Genomic DNA, 12,217 nt, shown 5'->3' with positions numbered 1-12,217 from the left:
CTTTTGCAGTCCTGTTGCAGCCTCCCTGTGCTTGAGCATTGCAGAAAGCACATTTCCTTTCTCTTTGTAGAAATTCACTACTATACAAATCTCTGCCCCTCACATAATCATCAGCAGTTAATTTGTAACTACTCCTTGAAACTGTAGTTTTCCCTGCTGCCACAAAAACAGATAAAAATTCTTGCCGTACTCGGGCTATCGCGGCTGCCATCCATCAGGACATCATGTTTTTTCTTTCAGTTCCCTGGTGTCTGTGCCCATTTGTTATTGCTTATCTCAGCTAGTGAGATCTGCAGGCTGGGAAAGTATTTGTCCAGAGTTTAGAGAAGGATCTAACATTGAAACATGTAGACCTATATTTGTGACATTGAGATATTGCTATCCTGGTGATGTAATACCAATTTTTTCCCCACTTTACTAGTACTGACCAAGGAGAGACACTATTATTTAGTAGAAGTCATTCTATTTTGGACATGCAGAGTAAACCAGCCTTTAAAAATGCATAGCTGTAAACTAGTGAATTTGGACATATTTCCTTTAGAGGAAACATGAGAAGGAGTCAGGGAATGCAGGTATTTTCTCTACAGTCGTTGATGCCAAACACAATTAAAACTTTTTTTTTTCTTTTTTTAAAATAATGATAGATTATGTTTACGGTTCTGGATCAAGACTGCGATCAGGTAATTTTGTGCTTGCAAGAAATTCAAACTTTAATTAAACCTAATGATTTTCAAGTTTTTTGAATATCATTACATTATTCTCCTGTTGCATATAGAGTATTTCCTCTTTTATTTCTTCCTCTTTATTGCCTATTGATCTGCTTCTGAGAGTACCTTCACTCACCCACAGGTCCCACGCTAAGAAAATCAAGTATTTGTTCATGATGAGATGGCAGTTTCATAGTCTAGCAGTCATAGCTCTTTGCAATATGAAATATCATGGTTTTATTTATAATTGTATTTTAAAATGTTAGAAAAAGAGATAATTACATTTTACATCCATATATGTTATCTGAAGTATCATTAAGGTACTTCTTAAAAGTATAAATTCCAATAGTGAATCAGTCAGATCTCTTTAATTGTCATTATCCCAGGTAAACTTCTGTGGAATGCAATGGGAATTTCTCCTGTAAAATGAGCATTTCATACTGCCCTTGCAAATTATCATGTATTTACACATCATTGGTGAAACAAGTTTCCCATTTGAAGTACTTTTACTGAGAAGCTTCACACCTCGTAAGTTGCTAAGCGGGGATTTCAGAATGCGTATTGTCTGAGTTAAATAATATTTGAAATAAAATTATTTTGATCAGTTGAGATATTGTCTGTACTAAATTCTACTTTACAGCTTTTAATATAAAAACTGTATTAAGAATTTTAATTATGCAGTACAAATCCAAATTTGATGTCAACTTTCTGTAGTTTCAGTGCTGTTTACTACAGGGAGCCATATAATAACAATTCAGTTTAAATGTAATGTCTGCGAGCTGTAATGATCTACAGAAAAGTACTCTAGCCTTTGATGATAATTTCAGTTCTGTGAGTAAATTGAGTAAATCCATTATCTTTTGTCAGTGATGTTTTCCTTTTGGATAAAAGTCTTAAAAGCTTTGGTCAAGTCTGCAGCAACCTATTCATACATGTACCCTCATGTTCCAAATAATGCTATACTTCTGTATTAAAAAAAAACCCTGAATAAACTAACAAGGAACCTGGAGTGGTCTGGAGTGTATGGACTTCATGGGAACTTCTAAAGTCTTTGAAGCACACAGATACTACAAGTAGACATTAAATCTGGTCCTCCTAGACTTTTAAGTCATAATGTTCCTGTCATAGTAGAAAAGAAAAAAACTCCATAAGCTGAATAACAGAGAAATCCAAATTATGTCCTACTTGGTCATTGCTGTTTGCTGTTATCATTCTAAACATATTTCTATTCAGAAAAAAATAATTTAAGGCCTACAAAGGAAAAGACCCTGATTTATTTACTTTTGGTTTGTAATACAAGCTACTGATAGGAAAAGAGGAGACAAATACCGCAGAACAGGGAGCAGTGAAAAAGGGAACATGTCAAAGAAATTAAGATTTTATGAGTGTCCTTAATATAACTGAAAATTTTAAGGTTATAATGGCAAGACCACACTGGGTTCCTTTGGGCCTTGAATATAGCAGTATTGAAATAGTTGGTAGAGATGAGAAAATGAAGCAAAAAGACCTAAATCAAAATTGTTCTTCTGGTGGCCATACTCAATTAAATAGGCAATAATCTATATTTTAGATTATTATAGCATGGCTTCCACTGTCTCCTTGAGCAGAACTAACTTAAATTATTCTTTAAATGACTTAGAGGAAATGCAAAGCTCATTTTCCTCTTACTGATTATGAAGAGAAGACCTCAGGAAAATATGTCAAACTGAATTTCACTTGACTTTCTCAAGACATCTGTCAAAAAGCAGTGCAATAAAAAACCCCAGCAATATCAATGATGTTGTCTTTCTGATCCTATTAGAAATGTGTCTCCCTGTGGTAGATAAGGATGTTTATCTGTGTCACTTTATTTCTTTGAGAGCATAGTTCAGATCTGGATGGTTTTTAGACACTAATATTTGCGAATATCTTTCTTCTTATTAAAGTAGCCATCACAGAAATTTATCAGTAAAAAGTGGTAATAGTTCTGTTGTGGACTAGTTAATGTTGGTATTTGGATTTCATCACCCTCTCAGTAGAATTTTTAATCTTGACATAAGATCACTTTCAAAAAAAAAAAAAAAAAAGCTATTGTAAACTTATACATAAGACTTGATGATCCTCAGGGTGTTTCTGTGAGAGTAAATGTTAGAATATCTAAATTAGTCTCTGAAGTGTAGTTTAGAGAAAATTGTATTTAGGAGAGCTACAGGGCTGCTGGCTGAAGTTTGCTTAGCTCCCACGTCTAATAGTCAACTTGGAAAGGTTATTTTGCGAACTAATGTTCTTTTGTGATACACTAAGTGTTTTATACTGGAAGTCTGCTGATAAGCTTTTATTTAATTTCTGGGCCTGACAATGTGTATGACTTTAATACACAAGGTTAAAAATCCTAAACAATAGATTTACCTCATTGAAATAGTCCACATCAGACGTATTATTATAATGCTTAAGGTAGAATTAAAATAAATTCAGTAAAATCAAAATATATTAAAAGATATATTGTGTTAGTCTATGTAAAAAAATCAGTTAAGAAAATTACGTTTTTCATATATTTATCCTTTTGAATAAATGTGACAAAATTTTAACAATTGTTGAGGTACATTAATACTGCTTTTCTCATGGAGTAATTTAGTGATTCAGAGAAAGGGATTTTCTTTTGAAACTCATTGTCTAAATTTTTAGCATTTTAGATTATTCTCTTTTTTTGTTCCCAGCATTATTGGGAAAACAAGTCAAGCATTTCAACTTGGTATTTACATCTACAAGTTTTAAACATTGTATGCTATTAATGTGCTAAGGCAACAAAATGAACTGCCCTCCTGATTTTACTCTTGTCATCTACAGTGTTGGCAGGAATTGCGGTATCACAAAGGAAGGTGCATCAGATCAGTGGTCTTGTTCAGCAGATTCTTGTTCAGCTGCACAAAATTATCTTCAGCACTCAAGTATGCATTACTGTTGCTTCTGACATTCTGTACTTTTTAGTCATTTGCTGTTGTCAAAATGATGTTACTGCAAAGTGCTGCTAATTTAGTTACTGTTCTTTAAAAACAACAGAACTTGACATTTTTGCAGATGGCAGGATGCTTTAAAAATATATCATTAAAATAAAGACTAACTTAGAATATTAGTATGTGGAGGATGGCAATAATTGAGTCATATAAAAAAAAACGCTGTAGCTCACCTCAGAAAAATGGATTGTACAGTAAAGTATTTTTACAACCTTCTGTCATACCAGCAATATGACTACTTAAGGTGACAATATCATATACTGACATGGAGAGTTAATAAAATGCTTTCTTCTGTAGTAATAGCTTCAATAACTTTGAAGTTCTATTTTAATTATCAGTACATAGTAATGCTCTCTTGGGAGTTTTAGTGCAATAGATGAAATCCGGAACATGTTAACTTTTTGAAATGTCAGATATTTTTCAAATTTAAGACTTATTTTAAAATTAAGTTCAACTGTTTCATAGTGAGAGAGAGTTGAAGTTATTTCTTGTTGATTCCAAAACAAAAATGCAGCTGAGCTGATACAAAATCTGCCTGAGTTCTCACCTAAAAATATGATTGGAATCTCTTTATTCTGCAGAAAGATGGCTACCATGCAGCTATTTGAAAAAATTGCTATTATTAAACAAACAGCTTTTTTATTTTCCAAAATGAAGTGTTTACATTTGGGATGTGATGTTTATCATCTCAGACCTTTTGAGATTGATCAGCCAAATTTGTTTGGTTTTGTTTAGAACTGAATAACATAACTGAACTTAGATGTCCTTTACATGTCTCTCTTTTGTTTTTTGTTTTGTTTTTTTTTTTTTTTTTTTTCATTGGCAAGCTTATCAAAACAGGTAATACAAGAATTAAATTATCAGAGACAAAGGAAACAAACATTATTTACAACAATTGGAAATTATATCCTTCTCCTATCAGCAGAAATGAGACAGTTCAGTTTTCACATGGTATTTTAGGAATGTGTCCAAGGTGCTCATTAGTGAGCCTATCCTCTCTGTTGAAGAGGGTTTTCTCAAGTGGCTTACTAATTAATATGAGTTATTGTAATGTGGATGCTCAAGGACTGAGGACTAACGGCAGCTCAAAAACTGGCTCAGAATTGACCACTGAAGCAGTATCAACAGCTTTTCTCTGATTTCAGAGAAACCAGAATCCATACCTGCACTTGTTTACTATATTCCACATGCCCCCCTTGCACTTGTTTATGTTTTTACAAATCTGAGGTCGAGTATTTTTTATAATACACAGCTGTTTTCTCAAAATGATACATATTCCAGTTGACAATTCTAAACTGAAGTTTGCAAGGAAGAGTTCTTGCCTGTTAGTTCTTGGCTGCCAGCAGCCTTCCCTGTTTCCATGGGAACAAGAATCAGAGTGATTCTGGAAAACAATGTAAGAAAAAGCTTTTTAAAAAGCATTATGTAAATCCATGGCCTTTTTTTTTTTTTTTTTTTTTAACTGATCTGACAACTGATTTCGTTAAAACAAAAGCTAAAATGGAACACTAGTGCCCAAGGCAACTCCAAGTTTCTCAAGCGCTGGACTTGTTCTTTACCATTTCTGCTTCAGAATATCCCCATGGTGCATTAACTACACACTGCAGTGGTATGTAATCCATAGAATATATTGTCAGCCTTTCCTAAGGCATAATTTTTTTTACTCTCTCATAGGCTAAGGAAAATTCAACTTCTGACTTAAAGCATATGTGTAAGGCCTTATTTGCATGAAAAAAGAGTAGTATCTGTCTGTAAAAAAAAAATAAATCTTCATGCCAGCTGCTGTCTGGAGAAGTCTTTTGTGCTTAGCATGTGACTTTGATTCCTGGTTTGTTAGAGCAAATCAGGACTCCTGTGAGGCCAGTAAAACCATTCTGGATTGATAGCTGTCTAAGAGCAGTAATTTGTTCCAGTGGGATAAATGTCTCTAATGTCTACTATGGCAGTGTTTGAATGTGAATCATTAGTGGTAAACCCCTCCCTATGTAGTCAAAAAGCTCCTGAATTCAGTTGAGTAGTACTTCATGAATTTACATCAATGGAATGATTGTAAAGTGCTTACTAAATGGTAGGAAATCATAGTTTTCCAAACAGTGTCTGCAGGTATAAGCAACTCTGCAGAGACAACATAGAAGATAAATTCAAAAGGGTAGTAACATACCATAGAATCATTATCAGACTGGGTTGATGTCATTGCAGTTACCAACAGCTGAAACTGTACATTTGCTGTTGGAACATAAAAATTATTGTAAAGGAAAATTTATTTTAAAGTGTTTATTGAAGACTTTAAGTACATTATTTGTGGGATTTTTGTTTGGGTTTTGTTTTTTCTAAATATAGATGAAGGATGTGTTCTTTTTCAACCAAAAGGATACAAGAAGAAAAAGTATATAAAATCAGTTATGCTTTCTAAACAAGTGAAAGGTAAATTACCTCTCTCAGGAAGCTTAGAGCAAAAGGGGTTCTCTGAATTGTATTAAGACCCATAAGGACCTTAAAGAGGTCATTGAAGCCATTCTATGCACATTCAATGAAGGTCTAAGCTTCTTCATTAATTTCAGATGGAGCGATTCATAATAGCCAACGTGAAATCTAGTGTAATGTTCTGTGTGCTTCATCTGTAGAAAAAATGTCCCAAATACTATCATTTTGATCAGGGAGGCAAATCTGGTATTACCAGTGTTAGGCTAATAATGATTTTTACCTTCAAGACTAGAGGAGCTGAGTTATATGGTAAGCTAAACATAACAGAATGGGGAAAAAAAAAAAGGAGCTTTATTATAATATGCCATTAAATCAAGTCTTATACTGTTATTTATCACCATGTCATTGGATATCCATGTTTCCTTTTGCAGGATAGCTACATTTCTCAGTAATGGCACTTCTGAATGGGTCATTTTTATGGCAAGTGTAATTGAATGGGGAAAGTGTATTTCTTTGTTTCATGTAGCTTCCTCCAGCTTTGCAATGCAACTTGAAAAGGAGAATCAGTGAGAGATTCAAGTCCCTCTTCAGTCAGCAGAACAATCTTTGTAAACTGAAATTGGAAATCAAAAACACCATTTACTACTTGTGGTCAAGTTTGTCTCTCTTTCCATTCAATCATGCTGTTGATATTTGTATCACAAAAATATAAGTGTAAGAGTCCATTTTCAAAAGGAAATCTTTAGAATATTCTCCAGCTATCCTATATTTGGCAAGTATGGAGTCTCCTTAAGTAAGAAGTTTTTGCAGGTTGGTTTCAAGTTTGTATCTTGTCATTAGTACTCTTTCTGTAAATGGAAAGGACCTGCTAGCTCCTAAGACACAAAACCAGATTTCATCTCATCAGAGCTCAAAAAGACAAGAGGAAGGGAGATTATATAAGCTCTTAATTTATGCAAGCTCTGCTTGATATGTTGATAGTTCCTTAATATTTTTCATATTTTGGAGCGAGCAGTATTTCTACTTAAACCATTAATCCTAAGAGAGCAGTGTCCCAGAGTACCTTGAATATAACATACCTTGTTCTGTTGTTGCACAGTGTGTCGGCAACATTGTAGTGTCATCAGTTTAAAAGTACTGCAGATTTGTAAGAATGTCCTGACTGAAGAAACATTCTTGTATGTTTTCCAGTGACATGCTGGATGCTTTCCAACAGAGAAAGATCTAATGACTAGTATCAGAATTTCTAAATGTTCCTTCAGAATCTCCTGAGAAGACTGCAATCAGCAAAGGGTTTGAACTTTACTTCCTTGGCATCTGTGGGAGACTGAATCTAAGAGACTTCATTTATGAATTGATGATAATGAAGTAGTTATAAGATTTATTATTGTACCTAAAATTTGATGGGTAAGGTGACTTATTATCATTCACATAATTCTCCCTCTGTAAATTATTTTGATTATGACGTAATTATGGAATCTTCTAAGTAATTTTTTTTTTTTTTTTTTTTTTTAATTATTAACCTGAGGTGCTGAAAACTTCCTGGAAGGTGGCACATTGGTAGTACATTAGATGCTTCTAAGGATGCTTCTAAAGATGCACCAGGATGCTTCTTTCTGAGCTATCAGTTTCATGCTGTCCTGTAAATCAAGTTGGGATTTACATTTAACAATTCCTGTATTTCAGCCGTAACATTAAATCTAAGAAATACCTGCTCATTGTGTTTTGAGTTGATGTTTTCAGAAACGAATGCCCAAAAATATGGTAAGAAAATGGAAGTGTTTATTATAAAATTAACCTAATTTTCCAGTGTTCAGAAATAAAGGAAATTATTTGTAAATTTTATCAACTGTAAAATTGTTAGCTTCAAAACTATTGGATTTAAACCTGTAGAAAAAGGAAAAATACTCTATTTAAAAAGTAAATGGTAGTGAATTGAAAATGCTTGAAATGTTGAATGCAATTCTGGGCATTCTACCTTGAAGGAAATATAATTTAGATATCATTTGGAGGTGATGAGAGAAAAGAATTATGTTGAACTCTTACAGCAAATGTTCTTATGAGGTTGTGCAATTTCTGGAAATAAAATTTTAAAATAATGGAGTTTTAACTACACCAAGTTAGAGTACCTAATAAGAATTACAGACAAAAAGATTCCTCCACTGATCAGTGGTGGGGTAAAGGTCTTCCAGCACAGAGATTCTTCTATTTCTGTAACTGTAAAAGTGTTATCATGCTGCAGAAATGCATAACAGAATTCTCTCCTGTACACGAAGGTGGTTCTGTTAGAGTTGTTACCTGTGGATATTTTTAAAACTAGATGCTTTTAAGTTTGATGTCAGTATCATTGCTCATATAATCAAGTAGCTGAACTGACTTTCAGATTTCAAAAGTGCTGGAATTCCTCTAATGGGAATTATACCATTTGAATATCAGCTAACAATTTCTCTTGAAGCCACAGTTTTAAAAACAGAGTCATCAGCTGCTTCTCTCATAGGTTCAAGAGAATATACTTTCCTGTTTATCTTCACACAAATGTGTAGTTTGTGACATTTTTTTCAGATACTCTGAAAAATGTAGTGCTTTATACTAAGTGCAGCTTGCAATATTCAGTGTTTCTGGAGAGAAAAAGGTAGGATGTTCATAATCGTGTTCACCACTTTTCCATTAATCTAAAAAGTACTGAAATTTCTTTTGACTTCTGATTGCACTGGGAAATATAAGAAAGTATAAACTGCCTCCTAGAAGTCTGAAGTTTTGGCAAATAGGAAGGATGTACTTTTCGGGTGTCTTTATTTTTTTGGTCTCTTTTTTTTTTCCCTAGATGTTGCTGAATTGATTGAACCCAGTATCTTCACATCAGATGGGCATGGGATACATCTTTCTTCAGGTGGAAATATGTTGCTTCCAGCTGATAGAAAAGGTAAACAAAGCATCATAAACTTCTGTAGTGGCATATATTTTTCTAATAAAGTGTATGGTATCAAAGCAGAAGGAATTGCTACTCTAAGATCAGTCATTAAAGACAATAAAGTTATGTTGACCATACTGATTTTCTGGGGGGGTTGTTTGTTTGTTTTTGGTTTGGAGTTCTTGGTTGGTTGGGTTTTGTTTTGTTTAATTCCTAGTAAGATACACAGTTTAGCACTGCTGGAACTTTCTACTGATTGAAGAGAGTACACTTTGAAATTATAAAGAAATATCACAGATGCAAATAATTTATGATTCATCCATGAAAATTAATAGAAATGTTTGTAACTGAAAATGTCATAGTAAGGATTTGTCTGTCCTTGTGTATGGTTTTTAAATCAAGTCTATTTAAACCCTTATGTTGTTCTTTTGTCGTTCTTTTGTCATGTTTGAAATAGTTGTAATGGGTTAATTTAATTACATAGCTAGATCAAACCATATGAACTTGAGGAGGGAACACATACATATATTTATATATACTTTAGAAAATATATCAATATATATGTCAATTCTACTTTGTACTAGTGATACTCAGGCAAATCATAAACACCATGTAAAATCAAACCTGCCAGCTGTGGTGTCACCCAGGGTGGGGAACTACAATTCCTGGTTCAGAGACTTTTTTCATCATGTGTTTTATTGTGCAATGGACGTAAGGGAAACGTGCAGCCTGTATTTTGATAATTGTACCATTTATATTTTTCTAAATACAGAAAAAACTATGTTGCAATCCATGGACTAGAGAATACAGTAACATTGAAATCTGTGGCACCAGGAAGAAGAGTGAGAAACTTCAATTTTGATGGCCTTTGTGTTGAAAATAGCATATCTGTTCCACAGCTTATTGTAAAAACCAGAACTAATACTAGGTGTCAAGGGTGACATTGGAGTAGGAAATGAGTCTCTAACAATCACTTTAAATATGAGCATTATTTTGCTCCTGGAGACGATAGTGCAATTTGTTGAGATGCTCATTATCTGTAATTTTTGAATCTCTTAACCTGCAGACAATACTTTTGTCCTCACAAATTGCTGATGGCTGTGTGCCCTTTCCACTATAAATTTCCTATGTAAGTGGGAAAAATAAGAAAGTTGCATTTCTTAGTTCTGTTACATTAAGTCTTTAAATTATTTTTCATTGGTTAGAATACTTCCATAATGTGTGTGTGCCAAACGTTCATATCATGCCATAAAATGACCCCACCTTTTCAGGGGGTCGTGGTGCTCAGTGGGAGTTACTGATCATGAAGCTTCTGTCTTGTCATTATGTTTGCAGTGGAATTGCTAAGAAACTGATAAGGGAGCATAGATTGCAAATTCAGTAATACAACATTTACTTGCCTTTTACTTTAAGGCATTTTTGGCGCTTCTGGCATGGCAGAAGGGATGACATATGAACAGCTGCAGGTAAGCTGTATATTTACCTATATGTATTCATTTATTACTCTTAATGAACATAATTCACTGAAATTAAGTTCTTTTGTGTTGTAGACTCTAATTGAAGAGGTTCTAGAGGAAAGTGGTTATTATAGTTTCTCTTCTTACAGGTCAGTCTAGTCAGTTTAAAAAGATAAGGTTAATTATGATGTGCTAAACCCAAATTTATCATCTTCCTGTTTATGTGACTGCAATTCACTTTAAACTTGGTGCAGTATGTGGTTTATTATAATACATGGATGCATGGACTGGAAGAAATGTATGTGGGACATATTAGCTAATCTAAGCAGCTTTTTTTGGCCACATCAGATGAAAGAGTCGTACAAGTGTGGCAGCAATTTCCTCACATTTTTTCCCACATAAACTCACATCTGAACAAAAGGTTAATTACATAGAAGAATATTTTATTTTAACACTCTGCCATTACAGGGTTTAAAGGACAAAGCTGATATCTTTAGCAAAATATTTGAGTACAGCACAAAAGCCAGTATATAAGTGTTTATTAGCACAAAAGTGCAGAGGATGAAAACAAATGTGGTGGTCTTTGAAACTAGGCAAATGCTTTGCCCTCAAGATGGTATATCTTTTCCTGCAGGAAAATTTTGACACAAGAAAGAAAATATATTAACTATATAATTTCTCATGTTTTTCATCTGACATCCTATTATTTATCATCTCAAATATTCTTTAATGCAAAAGAAACATTAACTGCTTCAATTAAGTCTATTCTTATCTTTACATTAATCACCATTTTAAAGTCTGTGAGACTGCAGTTATTTTAGGTTTTCTATAAAAAACAAATAAACAAACATAAAGCCTCCCAACCCCTTGCCCTCCCTATTATAAGTATTAAGAGATTTTAAGAATGGTTCCTGGTGCCTCAGCAGTATTTTTCAGCTATTTCTTGTCTCTGCAAGGTTTTTGATATGAATCAAGCTCGAAAAATTTTTGATGGTAGTCTGAATATTTCTATAGGCTACTCATTAAACTGGTATTTCAGCTTGCAAGTGTCTTGCAGCTGCCAAAGTATTGAAAATCATGATTCAACACTCCCAAAATAAAATAACAATTCAATCTTTAAACTTTCAGGGTGTGCTTGAATTATGTTTACAGATTACTTCTTCATCCATGAGGTCTAACAAACTTCTTTATGAATGTTTTCAAGTGTTTTAAAATTTTTGCCCTCATAACAATCTCCCAGAATTTGATGCTGTAGAAAAAGCATCGCACAACTTAGGAAAAAAAAAAAAAGAAAGAAAAAGACATCAAGGTCTGACAAGTCCTATTATAAATATACAAATATATATATATACACATATATGTATATATATAGGCATTTATCTCACAGACTAGTAAGAAGTGTCTTACTTTAATTAACTGTAATGAAGGAGGTGAATATGCTGAATATGGACTTTTTTTTTTACAAGTTTTGTTTTACAAGAACTACTAGACAGATAAGGTATCTATTAAAGGAAATCAGAATCATAGTGTATCTCATTTTGAAAGGATATGTAAGGATTGAGTCCAGCTCCCTGCTCCTCACAGGACTTCCTAACACTAAGCCATATAACCAAGACCTTCATCCAGATACTCCTTGAACTGAGACTTTTTGAACTTTTTGGTGCTGCTTGCCTGGGGAGACAGTTCCAGTGAAGTACCTTTTCTTCATGGCCAATCTGAACTTCC

The 12,217-nt window shown here is 33.6% G+C and overlaps 1 protein-coding gene across 1 annotated transcript in view; it reads left to right on the top strand.

The window, feature by feature from the left end:
- Positions 1–10,651, top strand: part of NEK10 (NIMA related kinase 10) — a 76,413-nt gene extending 65,762 nt beyond the window's left edge. The window contains 6 exon segments of the mRNA XM_053972031.1: positions 643–680; positions 3,534–3,634; positions 6,651–6,780; positions 8,949–9,047; positions 10,449–10,501; positions 10,586–10,651. Of these exon segments, the coding sequence (XP_053828006.1) occupies positions 643–680; positions 3,534–3,634; positions 6,651–6,780; positions 8,949–9,047; positions 10,449–10,501; positions 10,586–10,651 (487 nt within the window).
- Positions 10,652–12,217: the final 1,566 nt, after the last annotated feature.

This window comes from Vidua macroura, chromosome 1, assembly GCF_024509145.1.
Source record: "Vidua macroura isolate BioBank_ID:100142 chromosome 1, ASM2450914v1, whole genome shotgun sequence".
In the NCBI taxonomy this organism is placed as follows: Eukaryota; Metazoa; Chordata; class Aves; order Passeriformes; family Viduidae; genus Vidua; species Vidua macroura.
The sequence above is the reverse complement of the archived record's forward strand: the minus strand, read 5'-3'. Positions and strand labels throughout refer to the sequence as shown.